Source organism: Scyliorhinus torazame, chromosome 6, assembly GCF_047496885.1.
Source record: "Scyliorhinus torazame isolate Kashiwa2021f chromosome 6, sScyTor2.1, whole genome shotgun sequence".
Taxonomy (NCBI): Eukaryota; Metazoa; Chordata; class Chondrichthyes; order Carcharhiniformes; family Scyliorhinidae; genus Scyliorhinus; species Scyliorhinus torazame.
This window is the reverse complement of record NC_092712.1, coordinates 314,617,684-314,639,593: the sequence shown is the minus strand read 5'-3', so window position 1 is coordinate 314,639,593 and position 21,910 is coordinate 314,617,684. Positions and strand designations below refer to the sequence as shown.

Below are 21,910 nucleotides of genomic sequence, written 5' to 3'. Positions count from 1 at the left end.
AATCAACATAAAAATAACACAATAGCTAATAAGTAACATTATTTAAATAAAATAGTGAACTAACAAAGTAACAAAAAATATATAGTGCTTCCCCCCCCCCCCCCCCCCCCCCCTCTGGGCTGCTGCTGCTGACGATCTATTTCCCCTTAACGTTCCGCGAGATAGTCAAGGAACGGTTGCCACTGCCTGGAGAACCCCTGAACCGATCCTCTCAACGCAAACTTCATCCGTTCCAGTTTTATGAACCTTGCCATATCGTTTATCCAGGCCTCCACACCGGGGGGTTTCGCTTCCTTCCACATTAGTAGGATCCTTCGCCGGGCTACCAGGGACGCAAAGGCCAGAATATCGGCCTCTTTCGCCTCCTGCACTCCCGGCTCTTCCGCTACCCCAAATATAGCTAGCCCCCAGCCTGGCTTGACCCGGACCTTCACCACCTTTGAAATCACCTTTGCCACTCCCCTCCAGTACTCATCCAGTGCCGGACACGGCCAGAACATGTGTGTGGTTCGCCGGGCTACCCAAGCACCTTCCGCACCTGTCCTCCACTCCGAAGAACCTGCTCAGTCTCGCTCCCGTCATGTGTGCTCTGTGTAGAACCTTGAATTGTATCAGGCTAAGCCTGGCACACGAGGAAGAGGAATTTACCCTACTTAGGGCATCAGCCCACAGCCCCTCCTCAATCTCCTACCCCAGCTCTTCTTCCCATTTTCCCTTCAGCTCCTCTACCAGCGCCTCCCCCTCGTCTCTCATCTCCTGATAGATTTTGGACACTTTGCCCTCCCCGACCCATACCCTGGAAATCACTCTAGCCTGGATCCCCTGTGTCGGGAGCAGCGGAAATTCCCTCACCTGTTGCCTCGTAAAGGCCCTCACTTGCATGTATCTAAAGATATTCCCCGGGGGCTACTCATACTTTTCCTCCAGCGCTCCCAGGCTCGCAAACTCCCTGTCAATAAACAAGTCTCTCATTCTCCTAAATCCTGCCTGATGCCAGCTCTGGAACCCTCCGTCCATCCTTCCTGGGACAAACCTATGGTTATTCCTGATCGGGGACCACACCGAGGCTCCCGTCACCCCACTGTGTCGCCTCCATTGCCCCCAGATCCTTACGGTTGCCACCACCACTGGGTTTGTGGTATACCTTTTCGGGGAAAGCGGTAGCGGCGCCGTCACCAGCGCCTTTAGGCTCGTTCCCTTACAGGACGCCATCTCCAGCCTCTTCCACGCTGCCCCCTCTCCCTCCCTCATCCACTTACAAACCATCGCCACATTGGCGGCCCAGTAGTAGTCGTCCAGATTCGGCAACGCCAATCCCCCTCTGTCCCTGCTGCACTGCAGGAACCCCCTCCTTACCCTCGGGGTCTTCCCTGCCCACACGAAACTCATAACACTCCTGTCTATTTTCTTGAAAAAGGCCTTAGTAATCAGAATGGGAGACATTGAAACACAAAAAGAAACCTTGGGAGGACCATCATTTTTACCACCTGCACTCTGCCCGCCAGTGAGAGCGACAGCATATCCCACCTCTTGAAATCCTCCTCCATCTGCTCCACCAGCCGCGTCAGATTGAGTTTGTGTAGAGTTCCCCAGCTCCTGGCTACATGAATCCCCAAATATCGGAAGCTCCTTTCCACTCTCCTTAACGGCAGGGCGTCTATTCCTCTTCCCTGATCCCCAGGGTGTACTACGAAAAGCTCACTCTTCCCCATATTTAGCCTATATCCCGAATAATCTCCTAACTCCCTCAATATCTGCATAAACTCTGTCATCCCCTCTACAGGATCCGCCACATATAGCAGTAGGTCATCTGCGTAGAGTGACACTCTATGTTTCTCTCCCCCTCGAACCACCCCCCTCCATTTCTTAGAGTCTCTCAACGCTATGGCCAGTGGTTCAATTGCCAACGCGAACAGTAATGGGGACAGCGGGCACCCCTGCCTTGTTCCCCTATGTAATCGAAAATACTCCGATCTTTGCCGATTTGTGACTTCACTTGCCACTGGGGCCCCGTATAGGAGTTTGACCCAACTGACAAACCCCTCCCCGAACCCAAACCTCCTCAACACCTCCCATAGATACTCCCACTCTACCCTATCGAATGCCTTCTCTGCATCCATCGCCACCACTATCTCTGCCTCCCCCTCCGCTGGGGGCATCATTATCACCCCCAACAGCCGTCGCACGTTGACATTCAGTTGTCTCCCCATTACAAACCCTGTCTGGTCTTCATGCACCACCCCCGGGACACAATCCTCGATCCTCGTCGCCAGCACCTTTGCCAGCAGCTTGGCGTCTACATTCAGGAGTGAGATAGGCCTATCTGACCCGCATTGCAGCGGATCTTTATCCCGCTTCAGGATTAGTGATATTGTCGCCTCCGACATTGTCGGGGGTAGAGTCCCCCCTTCTCTGGCCTCGTTAAAGGTTCTCGCCAGCAGCGGGGCCAACAAGTCCACATATTTCCTGTAAAATTCCACCGGGAACCCGTCTGGTCCCGGGGCATTCCCTGCCTGCATGTTCCCCAGCCCTTTAGTCACCTCCTCCACCTCAATTGGCGCCCCCAGACCTGCCACCTCCTGCTCCTCCACCCTCGGGAACCTTAGTTGGTCCAGAAACTGTTGCATTCCCTCTTTTCCCTCCGGGGGTTGGGACCTATATAGCCTCTCATAAAAGGTCTTAAACACCTCATTTACCTTCCCTGCTCTCCGCTAAGTGGTTCCCGTTTCATCCCTGACTCCCCCAATTTCCCTCGCCGCTATCCTCTTGCGGAGTTGGTGGGCCAGCAGCCGGCTCGCCTTTTCCCGATATTCGTATCTCATCCCCTGTGCCTTCCTCCACTGTGCCTCTGCCTTTCCTGTGGTCAGCAGGTCAAACTCCGTCTGAAGTCTTCGCCTCTCTCTATATAGTCCTTTGTCCGGGGCCTCCGCATATCTTTTATCCACCCTCAAAATCTCCCCCACTAATCTCTCCCTTTCTTTGCCCTCTTTTTTTCTCCTTGTAAGCCCTAATGGAGATCAACTCTCCCCTAACCACCGCCTTCAGCGCTTCCCATACTACCCCCACCTGGATCTCACCATCATCATTGGCCTCCAGGTACCTCTCAATACATCCCAGCACCCTTCCACAGACCCACTCATCCGCCAATAATCCCACATCCAGTCGTGCTCCCTCTCCTCTCCTAATTCCAGATCCACCCAGTGCGGGGCATGGTCTGAAACGGCTATGGCTGAATACTCCGTTCCTGCCACCTTCGATATCAGTGCCCTGCTCAAAATAAAGAAATCTATTCGTGAGTATACCTTGTGGACATAGGAGAAAAAGGATAACTCTTTGGCCAACGGCCTAGCAAATCTCCACAGATCCACTCCACCCATTTGCTCCATGAACCCCCTAAGCACCTTGGCCGCTGCCGGCCTTCTTTCGGTCCTGGATCTAGACCGATCTAAACCTGGATCCAGCTCAGTATTGAAATCCCCCCCCCCCCATTACCAAGCTTCCCACCTCCAGGTCCGGGATACGTCCCAGCATCCGCTTCATAAATCCCACGTCATCCCAGTTCGGGGCATATACATTTACCAGCACGACCTCCTTTCCCTGCAATCTACAACTCACCGTCACATATCTACCCCTGTTGTCCACCACTATATTCCTAGCCTCGAACGACACCCGTTTCCCCACCAATATCGTCACCCCTCTATTTTTCACGTCCAACCCTGAGTGGAACACCTGTCCCACCCATCCTTTCCTTAACCTAACCTGATCCGCCACCTTCAGATGCGTCTCCTGAAGCATGACCACATCTGCCTTCAGTCTTTTTAAGTGCGCGAACACTCGGGCCCTCTTAATCGGCCCATTTAGGCCTCTCACATTCCACGTGATCAGCCGGATTGGGGGGCCACACCGTCCCGACCACCTCTTCTCTTGCCAGCTCCCTCTCGCTCCCAGCAGCAGCAACCCAGTTGATCCCCCCCCCGCCCGCTAGATCCCCATCTAGCATGGTTACTCCCCCATGATGCTTCCGAAAGTCAGCTAACTCTAACTGACCCCGGCTTCCCCCGCTCTCTCCTTGACCCCCCCTGTGCGTGGAACTCTCTTCCTTCCTGCGCCTATCTTCCCGCCATCATCTCCCTAGCGCGGGAAAAAAAAGCGCTTTCCTGGATCGGCCCCGCCCCCTATGGCGCAGCTCCCCCATCCCCCCTCTGTCCCTTTTTCCACCAGCGCCCACATTTCTCAGTGTCCCCTCGTCAAGAGGAGAAAAAATCTCCGTCTATCGTCTCGATACTGTGAACCTCCCATTCCCCAATTTACATTTCTATGCATCGACCTCGTCGTCTCCCCCCCAGCATCAGTCCCTCAGTTCTGGTCCAGTTTCTCTTCTTGAATGAAGGTCCATGCCTCATCCGACGTTTCAAAGTAGTAATGTTTGCCTTGGTGCGTGACCCACAATCGTGCCGGCTGCAGCATCCCAAACTTTATTTTCTTCTTGTGAAGCACCGCCTTGGCCCAATTAAAGCTTGCCCTCCTTCTCGCCACCTCCGCGCTCCAGTCCTGATACACTCGTATCACCGCATCCTCCCACTTGCTACTCCGTACCTTCTTGGCCCAGCTCAAAACAGCCTCTCTGTCAGTGAAGCGGTGAAATCTCACCACTATCACCCTTGGTAGTTCTCCAGCCTTTGTTCTTCTCACAAGCACCCAGTGAGCCCCTTCCACCTCCAGGGGGCCCGAGGGGGTCTCAGCTCCCATTAGCGTATGGAGCATCGTGCTCACATAAGCCCCAACGTCAGCTCCCTCCGCTCCTTCGGGGAGACCCAGAATCCGGAGGTTCTTCCTCCTCGAGCTGTTCTCCAGGACTTCGACCCTTTCGATACACCTCTTATGTAGCGCCTCGTGCGTCTCCATTTTTACCGCTAGGCCCTGTATCTCATCCTCGTTTTCGGATGCCTTTGACTTCACCCCACGGAGCTCTATCGCCTGGGTCTTTTGTGTTTCTTTTAGCCCTTCGATTGCCAATAACATCGGCGCCAGCACCTCCTTCTTTAATTCCTCCACACACCGTTGGAGGAATTCCTGCTGGTCCGGGCCCCATGTTGTCTGGGCTCCATCCGCCGCCATCTTGCTTCTTCCTTCTCTTCTCTGCCGCTGCTCCAAAGGATCCTTCGCAATCTGGCCACTACCACCGATCCTTTCCATACACACCCGGGGGGACACCTTCCTTCGTCACCCCGCACTGGGTTTGGTCTGAAAAAATTTCCGTTGGGGCTCCTGAAAAGAGCCCAAAAGTCCGTTAGAACGGGAGCTGTCGAAACGTGCGGCTTAGCAGTGCATCGCTGCAACCGGAAATCCAATAGACTAGCTTTTAATTGCAGATTTAATAATTGAATTTAAATTCCACCAGCTGCGGTGATGGGCTTTGAACCCATTTCCTCAGAGTGTTAACCAGGGCCTCTGGATGACTAGTCCAGTCATACTACCATAATGCCACTGCCTACCCACATAAAAATATTAGAATCTAAATGATCTTAGCCGGTTGAAAATCACATAGGTGTGTTCTGAAAGGGCAAGGATTCAGTTTAGTCCTAAAATATATATTAATGATCACCTGAACGTACCTTATGTTGAAGGCACGCAATCTTTCCCCCGCTTCCCTTCATGTCTCTTTTCCACCTGAGTCTTCTGCTCTCAAGTTCACTCACTCCCCAGACCTGGCTACTGGACAACAGTGACATGGGGGGTGGCCTGTTTAAATCACTGTGACCTCTTTTCGGGAATGTCCATGTGAGAACATTGGGTAAGCACAGAAACAAGCTCAGTTGCTTGCAATAAATTCAGCGCCAGCACTGTCAAGAGTAGTGAATGAAAGATGAGAGAATATTTTCTGGGAGCATAAATTATCTTGTTTTCTTAATGTTTTAATGTTCTTTTTTCTTAAGGTTGTGGATACTTCCATTGATGAGTCAAGCCTCACAGGAGAGACCTCTCCATGTTCAAAATCAACGACCCCACAGTCAGCAGCAACTAATGGCGACCTCACATCCAGAAACAATATCGCTTTCATGGGCACATTGGTTAGATGTGGCAGAGCTAAGGTAATTTTAAGTATAGCTCATAATCCTACTCTTAAGCATGAAGATGATGGGGTATGATTTGATCAGGTATTTCTGTTAAATATTGATTATTTTTAAATCAGAATTCTTTAGCGTATTATTGTGTAACTTACAGTTTGATTTGCACCATTATTTCCCTGAATGTAATGGCATATATACCTCATATCTCATATCCTCTAGACTGATTTGCATCAGAAATCGATTGTTACGATAAATTACATATAACTTCTAATATTTGTGTGGTTTTGCAGGGAATTGTGATTGGAACAGGGGAAAACTCTGAATTTGGAGAAGTTTTTAAAATGATGCAAGCCGAAGAAGTAAGTTTTAAAATTAGTCACTTTGGTATTATAAATGTTTATAAATTACAGCATTGAGTTTTTCTATTAGGACAGCATGGGACCTAATTTGTGAAGGTACAGGTTGAGAATGATAGTTTCGTAAGTACGTGTCTTCAAGGTTATTGGTTGAGAATTTTTATTTCGAAAGTCTGTATTAATAAGTTTCTTCAGGTTGATAAGTTCATACACTCCAGGCATATTTCAAGAGATAGATCTTTGTTACATCAAGAGTGTTATGGCATCTGTCAAGAGTTTAACAAATATGTATATGTTCATAAAAAATGACTGCTATTTTGTGAAACCATGCACCATTCTGTGATGTGCTATTAAGGATTCCATTAGGGTGAACTGACCGGCTTAGTTTTGAGGCTAAAAACCTTTTACTTAGAAATTTTGGAAACATTCAGTTAGAGATACTTTTAAGCTGTCCCCTCTTGAACACAGTCCGACTGAAGAATGAGAAAAGTATTTCTGCTGGGAGAGGTGCAAGAAGTCTGAAGGTGACTGTTCACTTGATCATGTATGTCCTTTCAGTAAAAGTACTTCACCTTCACTTAGCACCTCTTCCGAATAGCAGAGGCTCAGTGATAAAGACCCTTGCCATGATCCCATGCACAGTCACTTTGGGAAGTGCTGTGGTTGGGTCTGAGATGGAAAAGGTAAATGGGGAAGGAACAGTTTTAAAATTAAGTTATCATGGACTGCAATGTTATCATGCACTACAGTTTAAATTATTTACTTATACTTCCAATTTGTCTGCTTCTTGAGGCCCCGAAAACACCACTACAGAAAAGCATGGACCTGCTTGGAAAACAACTTTCACTGTATTCTTTTGTCATTATAGGTAAGAAGAAGAATTTGGATTTAAAATTGTATCAGTTTGGAATTGTGCTGTTGAGGTCTATTTTGAGCTACGATGGGATTTTTTAAGTGTTATAAAATTAAATATGAAATGCAAAATAAAATCGTCAGTTTAAATACACAAAGAATGCAGCAATTAGGTTGGATTTGTTAAAAGTTATACACTAAGCTTTGAATGTTAAAAGCATTACAAAATGCTGCTACTCCCTCGTTTTTACGGGAGCTATACTTATTTATCAGCTAATTAACACAGAGCAAAAACTTATTGTAGCACATGGTTAAACTGATATCCAAGAATGTAACTGTATTAGAGCTCAGCTTGACTCTGTATTGATTTTAGTAGATGTTAAACTCCCCCACACGATTTTCCTTTTGGGCAGGCATGGACTGGACAGTAAAATTTGGACAGCTGCTAAAAGTCAACGGCTCTCTAAATCTTCCTGTCTTGCCCGTGGCAATGCAGGCTGCTGGTGGGACCAAAGGATTCTGGCCATTGAGTGCAAGGCATAATGTACTGTTCAAATTTTGCAATCCTCTACTCTTGCAGATTAAAGTGCGAATTTCAGAACTTGCAATTTAGTATGCTGTTACTTGAAGATTTGTTTTCATTTAGGTTGTTCACAGTTTTGTATTTGGACTCCAAAATGTTCAATAAAGGTAGTCTGAATAGATTTAGGAAGCTGAGCACACTGAGTCTAGGCTTTGTTAAGCACCTTAAAAAGACTTTGATCCTGCAAGCAGCCCCAGAAGCTGTTATTTCTTTTCAACCTGCAACAACTTACCAGAAACGTGCAGTTTTATTTTAATATGAAGAAGTCATATGCTATGAAAACAAATAGGAAATGTATTACGACTACAAGAGGACTAATCTAATAACTTGTCATCCGAGAATTATGATCAGTGCTGTAATTGAAACTTAAATTTTATTTCACTGACATAATTTATTCCACTTGTGCCAAACATATAAATATTAATCCGGATAAAGCATAATGTTTAATGGTACACTACAATGCAGTTTGAATGCCGTGTGAGGTTGCAATCTATTTGTGGTGATTTTGGATTTAAGATGTCCAAATCTCAGTGAATTTTCAAAGTATTTCTCTAACCAGCATCTCTCTGAAATACAAAACCTATTTAATGGTAAAGATTCATCATGTATATTCCTTTAAAAAAAAAACAAAAAAAAAACAGATGCATCTGAATTTGTTTGTAGATCACACCTTCACTCATACCACCTCCAAGCTTCACTGGCTTTCCTTGCCAATTCAAAAGTTTCATCCTATTTTTGCAATTCCTCCATGCCTTCACACTTCCTTTGATGTCTCATGCTATCGTTACCCTTACACGTATCCTTCATTTCTCTGATATTGCTCCCTTATTAGTTATTTGCTCAGTCACTACACTGGTCCTCCGGCTACCTAGTTATCTCTGCCTTGCTACTTCTATTCCAGCTGCCTGCCTGGCTCCCTGTATTTAAAAAGTACAACTTAAAATAATAAAGTACAGCGGTTGCTGGAAATTTGAAAAAAAACCCAGAAAATGCTGGAAATGTTGAGTTGGTTAGCAGCATCTTTGGAGAGAGAAATACAGAATTAACATTTCAGGTTGATGATCAGAATCTTCAAAAGCTTAAAATCCTTCTCTTTGACTTTACTCTTAGTTTTCTCTCTTGATTCCTCTATTTTCCCTCTTTCCCCTCCTGCACAGCATCTACTATTTTGTCTTTCACTATTAAGTACTTGGCTTCCATCATGTGAAGGCAACACTAGAAATTGAAGTTGTTGATGGATCAGCTTTGGTGAACAAATTATTTTCATTACAGTCAAACTATGTGCAAATCCTAATGTGTTCAATTTAATTTACAAGTGCTTAAATGTTAATAGAAATTGAAAATGAAATTATAGAATTACGATAGTTTTCCAAAACAACCTTATTTGGCTTACTGTAAATGTGATGTATTCTGCTGCTGTAGGTGTTATTATGCTGGTTGGCTGGCTACAGGGGAAACACATTCTTGATATGTTCACTATTGGTGTGAGGTGAGTTTTAAGTCTTCTAACTTTTAAAGAAAAAGCAGATAAATATTTGAAGCTGGGAACACGGCTATAGGGAGGGTGACATTGTGTGAAGTTAGAATAAAATAAAGAACTTGGACTTTATAGTGTCTTTCCTAATCTTTGGATGTCCCATAGTGCTTTACATTCAAAGAAGTACTGTTGTAAAGTGGAAACATGGTAGTCAATTTGCACACAGCAATTTTCCACAACTAACGATGAGACAAAAGAACAAATCATCTGTTTTGATTATTTTGGTTGAGAGTTAAATATTGGCCAACATTAACACCAGGAGAGCTCCCTCCCCCTTTCTTGCATTATACATTTAAATCCACCTGAGAATGTAGATTGGGTCTCAATTTTATGTCTCATACATAAAGTGGCATCTCTGAAGGTTCACCACTCTCTCTGGAAAAAAAAATCAGCCTGGTTTATGTGTTAAGTCTTTGGACTGAACCTCGAACACACAATCTTCTAACTCAAGCAAGACTGCTACTACTGAGTCAAGTCTGACCATAACAAAGAGCCAATACAGGCACGATGAGCTGAATAACAGCAAAACTGCAATAAAATGGACTGCCCGCCTTCCTTTATTTTTCAGCTCCTTTTAGTACCTTCTAAAGCAGCAAGGCAAAAGGTGATTTAATTCTATTCATGCCAAGAGTTAGCTCAGAACACTGTTCATGCAAATTTACTTCATATTTTAGCATCATCGATCATCTTAAAAATCATAGATTGTAGATATCTTTCACTATTTTAATTTGCCTGTTTATTTTAGCTTGGCTGTTGCTGCTATACCAGAGGGTTTGCCCATTGTAGTGACAGTAACACTGGCTCTTGGTGTGATGAGAATGGTAAAGAAGAGAGCCATTGTGAAGAAACTTCCAATCGTGGAAACTCTTGGTAAAAAAAACCTCATTACATTGAACATCAGCAGAGAAATGTTGCCATACTCTTTAATTTACAAAATCGTTACATGATAAATGTTAAGTGATTGAAAACCTGACATGAATATTTTAATTGTATTATATAATAGAAAAAGGTACTAAATTGCTGGTTTATTAAAATGTAATAAATATTAAAGTATTGTATTTGCTGTATGCCATTTGTCTATCCTAAACTAATTTACATTCTTAGGTTGTTGCAATGTAATATGCTCTGATAAAACTGGGACACTGACAAAGAATGAAATGACAGTGACTCACATTTATACTTCAGACGGGCAACATGCTGAGGTGAGAAATATTTCAGTGTGTCTTGAAATTCCTACTTAAATGACATGCACATCATAGGATGAGGTATCCTGTGTTTTTGCCGCTCATCGATCCTTTGGCAGCATTATTATAAGTCCATATGTTTCGTGATCCATAAAATTAACATGGAAATGCAGAATAGGAACTCATTGACTTTGTCATTTTAGAGATGTAGTATTGAAGATGATATGATTTGCAGTTCAATAAAGTGAACCAAAATAAATGTTATAGAAGAAACAACCGAACATCTCAAATCTGTTCCCATATTCATTTTCTAAGAGGGCAGTCATTTACCGTTACAGTAGAAACCTGACGCAACATTTGAGATTGTCTGATTTTAACATTCAAACATTAATGAACACTAAAAATTGAAATGCTTTCTGCAATCATTTTGAGTTGAACAGAGAATTGAGAATCCTGAAATATGTTTATGTTAAGCTAACAGATCCAAGTGTTTATGCTAATTTATGATGCTTTGGTTCTCAGCATTGTTCATTGGCTATACTGCTCCTGAAGCATGTTAAGGGTTTTGGCTAAACTTGCACATTTGAATATGCTTGTGGTAAAATGTGATTGTGCGCTTTAAGCAATAAAGTGCTTTTGTTTTCTTCAGTTCTATTCGGTTTGCCTTGCAGGTTACTGGTGTTGGCTATAATAGGTACGGAGAGGTAATGATGGATGGTGAGGTGATTCATGGCTTCTCTAAGTCACCAATAACTAAAGTTGTTGAGGTACAAAAATTGTTGACACATCTGTTTAAAAAATCTGAATAAACGTGTTGTGTGATGAGTACTATTTAACACTTTCAAGTTAATTTTCCATTTGCTTTATTGTGAAAATATTTCCTGCATAGTTACGCATCCACTTTTATTTTTTGCAGGCTGGCTGTGTATGTAATGATGCTGTTATTCAAAATGACACACTCATGGGACGACCCACTGAGGGAGCTTTGATTGCTCTTGCAATGAAGGTGAATGTTTGAGAAATCACTGACCCAGTATTTTCAGGCATTGCTCATGCATTATTCAGAATATTAATTGGCATTCCTTAATTCTTCTCTCCAAAATGTCCATGGTTTTCAGCAGAGGATTGTTTAGAAGAAAAACAGCTGGTCTGGTAGAATCTGTGGAGGGAGAAACATTTCCGGTCAATGACCTGCTGAGCATTTCCAATATTTTCTGTTTTTTAATTTTTTATTTCCTGCACCTTCGATAGTTTGGTTTTGTACAAGGGATTGTCCAGATTGCTTTTGTCTAATTTAGGTGTATAATTTCTGAAGTATCACTGAGATGTCTGGAGCATTTTCTACCTTACAGGCATGGTAGCACAGTGGTTAGCACTGTTGTTTTACAGCACCAGGGTCCAAGGTTCGATTCCCGGCTTGGGACACTGTTTGTGCGGAGTCTGCACGTTCTCCCCGTGTGTGCGTGGGTTTCCTCCCACGAGTCCCAAAAGACGTGCTTGTGAAATGAAAATCGCTTATTGTCACAAGTAGGCTTCAAATGAAGTAACTTTGAAAAGCCCCTAGTCGCCACATTCCGGTGCCTTTTCGGGGAGGCTGTTACGGGAATTGAACCGTGCTGCTTGCCTGCCTTGGTCTGCTGTAAAAGCCTGCAATTTAGCCCAGTGTGCTAAACCAGCCCAGGTGAATTGGATATTCTGAATTCTCTCTGTGTACCCGAACAGGCGCTGGAATGTGGCGACTAGGGGATTTTCACAGTTACTTCATTGCAGTGTTAATGTAAGCCTACTTGTGACAATAATAAAAAAGATTATTACTAGGTCATGTTCATCCATCATCCTTGTGCTTTCTACACTAACTCACTCCATCCTATTTTTGTAATCTCCATTCGTACAATCGTCTGACATTTCTGCATTTCCAATTCAGTCCCCTTGGGCATCCCTGATTTTAATTACTCTAACATTGGCGGTGCCTTTGGCTGCCTAGGCCACTCCTTCAGGAGTTCCATCCCAAACCTCTGCACATCTATCTCCTTAAAGATGACCCTTAACGCCTACTTATTTGACCAAGCTTTTGGCCATCATCCTTAATATCTCCTGTGTGGCTCAATGTCAGATTTGATTTGATTTCCAATTAGGTGCCTTGGAACACTAAACAAATACAAGTTGTTGTTGAAAAGTAACCACAACTCCCTTAAACACTGAAAGCAGAGTTATTTATTGCATGTGTTGTATCTGTGGCAGTCTTGATTTTATGTCACTGTACCCAAGTAGCAATTTTCAGATTATGCAAATTAAGACCGCTTGATAGGGAAACCAATTTGGTTAGGAGGCTTACTGAAATCTTCAAAACAGTTTCCAAAATTACAATTCCATTTATTGAAATAACTGGTAGTTCAAGATAGTAAAAAATGTTATTAGAGAGATCTAATTTGATAACATGCACTTACATATCAGTTTTATCCAATTTCTGGTTCTGTCTATAAAGATTTTATGTCGATAATTGTTATGTAGACTGGACAGTTTTCAACAGTGAAAATCTGTTGATTTGACAGTCCAATGCTTTTCTCTCATTGGAGTGTTTTTTTAAATACAATTTCTATGTCAGCAGTAGACTTGTGTAGACATAGACACGCTGTCATTCCAACTTTTGTTTTGCTTTAATGTTGTGAAGGTTGCATAATCATCTTGTCACTTTGTCTTTTCCTTTATGGCTGTATTTCAGAATGTTATTAACGAGAATGCATGTCCCATTTGCCTAATAAATTATGCATTTTTTAATTAAGCAAATAGTAGGTGGGTCCTTCGCCAAATAAAATATAGTACTTTAAAAAGGCTACTATAGGATGAAAGCTCAATTTTAAATAATTAAAAGTTAGTTTTAATCTTCAGTGCACTAATAAACTATGAATGTGGGATTATTTATAATATTCATATATTAAAGGTTAAAAGTATTTGATACTGTTAGAGAAGATTATAAAAGGCTTTTTAAAAAAAAAAAAAAATTGCAAGTATGTTGTACGTTTAGTAGTTTTAGGAGAGGTTCTGAATTTTGCATGGTTAAATATTAAATGTTTATTGGTAGCACATGACGATGTACATACATGATGAGATCTACCATGCGGAATTAGTGAGGTCTCCCGACACTAAAACTCAGTTGAAATTTGAGTTAAACGACTCGGATGCAAATAAGAACCTTTTATTGCCTCTCCTTGATTACAATTGAGAGAAAATTAAATCTATTCTCAATAAAGTCCGGCTAGCAAAAGGACTTAAAGAGAAGTAACTTGTACACAATTTAACTTTCAAAATAATACAGAAATGGTTTCTTGCTTACAGCAAAACAGCTTGCATTTACTTCAAGAGTTAGAGTGGAAAAGTGAAAATATGAAAAATAGAGATAGCGAATAGTTTAGATCGAAGTATAGGATGATCCCGGAATAAAGATGGCCGTACGGACCATCGTGTTTATAGGAAATATTATCTGTCTTGAGCCATCTATTTCCACCTCTGTGTCGTCCTAATTGGTTTGGGTTAGAATCAAATGTATTTCATTCGACGGTTAGCTGTCAATCCTTAATGTGCAACATAAGTTCTGAATGTTTCATGTTTGAATATTTGTGTATGTTACGGAATGCGATTCTGTGCTATTAAGACTAGTTTCTACTGGTACAGCTCATTACTTAATGTCAAACTGTCTTTGAAAATATGTTTGTTAGAACAATAGCTTTTTCATCTTTGCTTCGTAAAAATGTTGTTTTAATCTCCAATTAGTTTATGCATGTGTCAGGCTTTTTGTGTCTCTGTTGAAGATATGCGTTTTATCATGACCTGAGGTTATGAGTGCTGAAATCCTCAATTTAAAATGGGTATTAAAACTGGGGCTTAATATTTACACTAAATAGCCTTTTACCAATCAGATCGATCAGGAAATAGTCGATTCCTATTAATACACATTGGGTATAGTTCCAGCTAGGAAATGAACTCCATGCTTCCTGATACTCAGGTCTCTGCCGATCCACAGCTCTCTCTCGCCTCAGGTATTTGTCACTTTACATCACATTGTGGGTAGTACTGTACCCAGACCCACATGAAAGTCGCTTATTGTCACAAGTAGGCTTCAAATGAAGTTACTGTGAAAAGCCCCTAGTGGCCACATTCCGGCGCCTGTACCTTAACCTTTGTTCTGCTGTCTTCGTTATTAAGTTTACCCAATGTATTTCCCACCCTGTCAAGTCCCTGACTTTACAGATTAGCAGCAGTCTGGAGGCTTCACGATTTTTCCAGATATTCTGTTGATTGGGAAAACTTTGTTGATTCAGAGGTTGTGTCGTAGGTTGCCTTTCTGGAGCTTGGTTATCTTCTTTTAGTTTTCTTATTTCGCTCCTTGGAGTTGAACCTCTGTTTCTCAACTTCTGCTCACATGCCACTGGTTTATCCTGTTCTTTTCAGAGAGAATGTTCACTTTGTTCAATCTTGGTACAAGCCTAGTGTTTCCTTTTGTGTGTGGGCCACTGTGATCCTTGTGGGAGTGGATGTCGTGTGGAAGTGTCTTAGAGGTGGGCTCACCTTGCAGCTCGGCCAATTTGTGTTCCTTTGAGTGCTTCCGTGCCTCACTGAGGTGTACTGCAGCAGGTTAATGACTGCTCCCTTGTTTCAGCAACATCTTGCAGTGGGGTGTGTTGGCTGGAAGTTGCAGTGTCTGTGCCACTGTGTTTTGGGGTATTGGGACATCAGCGATTGGAGCCTGAGTTAGGGCTCATCTTTATGTTGCTGGTCCATCCTCTTGTTTGTCTTCTACTTCAGGCAGCGTGATAACTATCTGGCTGGTCTGACCAAAGAGGGGCTTCTGCCGCTTGCAAAGAAATTGGACAAACCAGCTTTGTGAAGATTCAAGACAATTCAGAGCTAAAGTGCCAGTCGAGAATATCTTTACTTTTGGGCCTCTCAGGAACTTGCGGTTCTGTAAAAATGATAATAATTATTATTTAGTGGTTGTTTTGATGTATTTTGCCTTTTTAAGAAGGTTAAGGGCAACATAGGCATCTCTACTCAAGAGAAAAGGATTGGTTATGGATGATGTACATGACTTCCAAATATGTATTTGCTGCAATGCCTTGATGGTTCCAGAATCCTGCCTATAACCAGAAGTCGGATTTAACCAAGCCCATAAAGTGATGCCATTTTCTAGCCAGCGGTGTCTCAGCCATGGTTCCTTGTCAGAGAGGACTGTCAAACTGGCTCCGAGAGGCACTGTAACACTGGCTCTCCCCTGTCCAATTTAAAGTTGGTGAGGTGACCATTCACTAGGATATCTATGTTCTGAAAATAAAATCAAAGATCCTTGACCTGACCCAAGAAGCATGGTTGGGTCTCTTCTCATGTGGTACTTCAATCTTATGAATTGCCTTGGGATCCTCTGGCAGTTTGGATGTTTTTAGTTTTGTTTAGCTTTCCAAAGTGTCCTCGGCAGTTGCAATTAAAACACTGGGCTGAGATCGACAGACTTTGCTGTGCTAAGTTGTTTGAATCCACAGCGCTGAGATGATCACCCACCCTCTTGTGGTCAATTTCAGTATTGCTTCCCTTATCCTGGAGTCCATCTGGCGCTTGCTGCTTTACTAGCTTAACAGTTGGGGTTGCTCTGTACCATGGCTTGCTTTCGCCGTGTAAAGTGAACTGCTGCTGTAGACAGATTTTGAATTACTGATTATTTAGATGGCCTTTTCTACAGTTAGATCTCCCTTTGGCCTGAAGCATGTCTGAAAGGGCACCGTTCGCCACACCAACATTAATTCTGTCCCTTATAAGTTCTGATTAAAAGTCACCGTAGTCACGGCCTTCAGCCAATCTGTACAGTTCATTAACAGAAGAGTTTACCAGTTTTCTTGGCTGTTGGACATATTTGTTGAACTTCGCTCTCAGATTTCATTGCTTCTCAGATTAAAATATATTTAATTTTAATATACAGGATGTGGGCTTTGCTGGTTAGGCCTGCATTTGTTGCCAATTTCTAATTGCTCTTGACAAGGCCGTGGCTCTCTCTTCGACCGCTGCAGGGATGTGGTTTATATATCAAATGATTTTAAAACTTTACCAAATCTAGCCGAGGATTTGATTATTCCTTGCCTCGCTATATCATTAGCTCCTGGACCTACTGAATAAATTCACTTGATCAGCTTTTGTCATCTTCTAGGCCTGAAGCTACCAAATATCTATGGAATCTCTTGCGCCAATGTCCCCAATTTTGTGCTTGGTCTGAGCCTTGAATCAGTCCTAATTGGTCTAGAAAAGTTGATTTTATTATGCATCACTGTTTAGAATATTTTGAGAGTACAGCTTTAAAGATGGCACCACAGTAAACTGTTTTTCAACGGGTTCCCATGCATATTGGGTTTTGGCAGGCCCTCCTTGCGATGGCAGACCTAACTTTTTTGTCTTTGTTTTGCGTAGTGATTTACATAATTGACTGCTCTGTGCCTTCCATGTAATATTGATGGATTTGCAGCTCTTAACATTATTTACATTATTTCTCGGCTTTGACTGGGGTTTTTAAACTGCTGATTTCCCCCTTTGTTTGGCAACGGGCTTGGCTTGGCCTCCATGTGACATAGGCCCCAACTCGCACCCCGGACAGGCCACAGGGTTTGGGGATTGGGCTGCTCTGACTTGTAAGAGACTGAAAATGTTTTGTTCTCTGTAAGAATTTAATTTTTAGCTCACTCCCTCTTACTCTGCACTCTGTGGATATTCAAACAGGAGCTCCATGATCTCATGGGAGTCCACAGCTGTACAATTGAGGTTTTTTAAATTCTGCCTTCTGCTTCCAATTCTGCTGTGTAGCTTCTCTCAGGCGATCTCCCTCTGTGTCTTAACGTCAGGTGCTTTCATGTCCAGAATGCTGCTCCTTTAACTTTTCAGCTTATGAATTTCTGCTCCAGCTTATTTGAGGTTCTGCTTTTTTCCAAGAGCTGCCGGCATGTTGCATTTTCAGTATTCAGAAGGTCTCATGAAGGGTTTCTGAGTTTTGTATGGTGGAACATTGTGTTTTCTGGGATAATACATAACTATGTGGCTATACAGGATATAGTCCAAGCTAGGAGCTAACGCTATGCTTGCTTCCACACAAGTTCACTGTCCAATCCTCCACTTTTTCTAGTCTCCGGTCATGTGTCTCCCTCCGCCACACCGGGCGACAAAGTACACAGTCCTACATTAACCCTTGCTATCCCAGATACCTGTATACTGCTTCAGACTCACCATGTGCTTTAGCTTATGTCTGGACTGCTTTTAAAAGCTTGGACTTAATATGAAAAATTAAAATGCATAAATGAATACAATGGGATGTGACTGTTGTAATATTTTTCTCCAATTTTCTTCCCTCCTGCTTTTTGCTGGGGCACTGTTTCAGGCAGCACCTGCTTTTTATTACCTCAACACAAACATATTCATATTCAAGTCTGGTAATTAAGTGCCAGCAATCTATTATCTACAAGGCATAGAACCAAACCAGTGCTATCCTTGCGTGATCTCCACATGCTCGTTGAATTCATACAGTGCAGAAGGCCATTCGACCCATCGTGTCTGCACCGACCGTCTGAAAGGCCCCCGCCTCCGCCCTACCCCCGTAACCTAACTTGTACATCCTTGGACTCTTAAGGGGAAATTTAGCATGGCCAATCCACCTAACCCACACATCTTTGGACTGTGGGAGGAAACCGGATCACCCGGAGGAAGCCCACGCAGACACATGGAGAAAGTACAAACTCCACACAGTCACCCAAGGCCGGAATTGCACCCGGGTCCCTGGAGCTGTGAGGCAGCAGTGCTAACCACTGTGCCACCATGCTGCCCGTGTTGTCTCAGGAAACAATCTAAATATTGAGTTCTGATAGGAAAGTGACTGTGTAATCAATGTACAGATGTGAGTCGTAGGCCTTTGAAGCTGGCATCTGCTGCCTAGAATTTGAGGCGGGCTTGTGTATTGTTCATCTCGTGTAAAAAGGTAAAGGACTTCTATAACTGAAGCACGGTTTTAAGTTAATTATTTGGCTAAGCTATTTGTGCAGATAAATATGACAATGTGTGCTTTCCAATATACTGGAGCACTTTGCTGCAATGACATTTGGTCCAACAACTCAATACAGCTTCGTATTGAGTCAACACTGTCCAATGAAATGTTCCTTTATACTTCAGGCAGTTATCGCCAGGAATTCATTTAGATAATTTATTAAATCTCTTTCTGTGGCAATTTGTTAATTCTGTGCAGTAAATTAAATGATGTGTTTTCGTATTACACATCATTAATGCGTGGTAGTAAAATTAATTCCGTCAAAAGTAATTTCACTTCATATAATTTTGTTAAGAGGTATTTAGATCAGTTTAATGGAACAAAGAAAATTACAACACAGGAACAGGCCCTTCGGCCCTCCAAACCTGCACCGACCATGCTGCCGGTTTGAACTAAAACAAAAACCCTTCCGGGGACCATAATCCCTCTATTCCCATCCTATTCATATATTTGTCAAGACGCCGCTTAAAAGCCACTATCTTATCTGCTTCCACTACCTCCCCCGGCAGCGAGTTCCAGGCTCCCACCACACTCTGTGTAATAAACTTGCCTCGTACATCTCCTTTAAACCTTGCCCCTCGCACCTTAAACCTATGCCCCCTAGTAATTGACGCTTCCACCCTGGGAAAAAGCTTCTGACTATCCACTCTGTCCATGCCCGTCATAAGCTTGTCGACATCTATCAGGTCGCATCTCAACCTCCATCGTTCCAATGAGAACAAACTGAGTTCCTAATAATAATAATGTCACAATCTCCTCATAGCTAATGCCCTTCAGACCAGCCAGCATCCTGGTAAATCTTTTCTGTACCCTCTACAAAACCTCCACATCAGTAAAATTCCCAGCACTGATCCCCGAGGAACGCCACAGCCCTCCATTCCGAAACATGCCCTTTCACTGCTACCTTCTGTTTTCTACGACCGAGCCAGTTCTGTATCCATCTTGCCAGCTCACCTCTGATCCCGTGTGACTTCACCTTCTGTACCAGTCTGCCATGACGGACCTTGTCAAAGGCTTTACTGAAGTCCATGTAGACAACATCCACTGTCCCACCCTCATCAATCATCTATTTTTTTTCTTTTAAATTTAGATTACCCAATTCATTTTTTCCAATTAAGGAGAAATTTAGCGTGCCCAATCCTCCTACCCTGCACATCTTTGGGTTGTGGGGGCGAAACCCAAGCAAACACTGGGAGAATGTGCAAACTCCACATGGACAGTGACCCAGAGCCGGGATCGAACCTAGGACCTCGACGCCGTGATGCAGCAGTGCTAACCACTGTGCCTCCATGCTGCCCTCTGATTAATCATCTTTGTCACTTCCTCGAAAAACTCAATCAAGTTAGTCAGACATGACTTCCTCTACACAAACCCAGGCTGCCTCTCGGAAATGTCCACTTACTTCCAAGTGGGAGTAAATTTTGTCTCGAAGAATCCTCCAATAATTTCCCGACCACTGATGTAAAGCTCACCAGCCTGCAATTACCTGGGTTATCCTTGCTACCCTTAAACAAAGGAACAACGTTGGCTATTCTCCAATCCTCTGGGACCTCCCTTGTAGCCAATGAGGATACAAAGATTTCTCTTGAGGCCCCCAACAATTTTCTCCCTTGCCTCGCTGAGTATTCTGGGGTATATCCCATCAGGTTCTGGGGACTTGTCTACCGTAATGTTTTTCTAGACCCTCAATACCACCTTTTTGATCTCAACATGCCCCAAACTATCTACACACCCTTCCTCAGACTCATCATCCACCAACTCCTTCTCTTTGGTGAATACTGACACAAAATACTCATTTAATACCTCGCCCATTTCTTTTGGCTCGATGCATAGATTCCCTCCCCTGTCCTTGAATGGGCCAACACTCTCCCTTGCTACCCTCTTGCTCTTTATATATGTATAAAAAGGCTAGGGACTTTCCTTAATCCTGCTGGCCAATTACTTTTCGTGACCCCTTTTAGCCCTCCTGACACCTTGCTTAAGTTTCTTTCTACTTCCCTTGTATTCCATATTTGCTTTGTGTGTTGCCAGTCTCCTACCCTTGACAGGAGACTGGGAACCTAGCTACTTCCTTTTTCTTTTTGACGAGGCTCACAATATCTCTCATTACCCAAGATTTATGAAACGTGCCATACTTATCCTTCATCCTTACAGGAACGGAACGGTCCTGAATTCCTAGCAATTTACACTTGAAAGCCTCTCACATGCCAGATGTTGATTTGCCCTCAAACATCTGCCCCCAATCTACATTCTTCAGTTCTTGCCTAATATTGTTGAAATTAGCCTTCCCCCAATTTAGCACCGTCACCTGAGGATTACACATCTTTATTCATCAGTACCTTAAAGCTTACTGAATTTTGGTCACTGTTCTCGAACCGTTCCCCTACTGAAACGTTGACCACCTGGCCAGGCTCATTACCTAATACTAGGTCCAATACAGCCCCTTGCCTAATCGGACTATCTACATACTGTTTCAAGAAGCCCTCCTGGATGCTCCTTATAAACTGCCCCATTCATGCCCCTAGTACTAAGCGAGTCCCAGTCAATATAGGGGAAGTTAAAATCACCCACCACAACAACCCTGTTACTTTTACAACGTGCCAAAATCTGCCTACGTATCTGTTCCTCTATCTCTCGCTGGCTGTTGGGAGGCCTAGAGTAAACCCCCAACACTGTGACTACACCTTTCTTTTTCCTGAGCTCTACCCATACTTCCTCTCTGCATGAGCCCTCCGAGGTGACCTCCCGCAGTACAGCTGTGATATTCTCCTCAACCAGTAGTGCAACTTCCCCCACCCTTTTTGCACCCCCCTCTAACCCGCCTCACATATCTGTATCCTGGAACGTTAAGCTTCCTATCCTTCCCTTACCCAAGTCTCTGTAATGGCAGCAACATGGTAGCATAGTGGTTAGCACAATTGCTTCACAGCTCCAGGGTCCCAGGTTCGATTCCCGGCTTGGGTCACTGTCTGTGCGGAGTCTACACATTCTCCCCGTGTGTGCGTGGGTTTCCTCCGGGTGCTCCGGTTTCCTCCCACAGTCCAAAGATGTGCAGGTTAGGTGGATTGGCCATGCTAAATTGCCCTTAGTGTCCAAAATTGCCCTTAATGTTGGGTAGGGTTGCGGGGATAGAGTGGAGGTGTGAGCTTGGGTAGGGTGATCTTTCCAAGAGCCGCTGCAGACTCGATGGGCCGAATGGCCTCCTTCTGCACTGTAAATTCTATGATTCTATGATCATGGTTTATAATGTTGAGGAACC

At 43.5% G+C, this 21,910-nt stretch overlaps 1 protein-coding gene across 2 annotated transcripts in view; it reads left to right on the top strand.

Annotated features, from left to right (window-relative positions):
• The window catches only part of atp2c1 (ATPase secretory pathway Ca2+ transporting 1), a 146,079-nt gene that overhangs the window by 95,123 nt on the left and 29,046 nt on the right, over positions 1-21,910 (top strand). For both annotated transcript variants that reach the window (XM_072510101.1, XM_072510102.1), the window contains 8 exons: positions 5,937-6,092; positions 6,362-6,430; positions 7,220-7,295; positions 9,285-9,351; positions 10,145-10,269; positions 10,504-10,601; positions 11,255-11,350; positions 11,500-11,589. In XM_072510101.1, the coding sequence (XP_072366202.1) occupies positions 5,937-6,092; positions 6,362-6,430; positions 7,220-7,295; positions 9,285-9,351; positions 10,145-10,269; positions 10,504-10,601; positions 11,255-11,350; positions 11,500-11,589 (777 nt within the window). The remainder of the gene's footprint in view (positions 1-5,936; positions 6,093-6,361; positions 6,431-7,219; positions 7,296-9,284; positions 9,352-10,144; positions 10,270-10,503; positions 10,602-11,254; positions 11,351-11,499; positions 11,590-21,910) is intronic.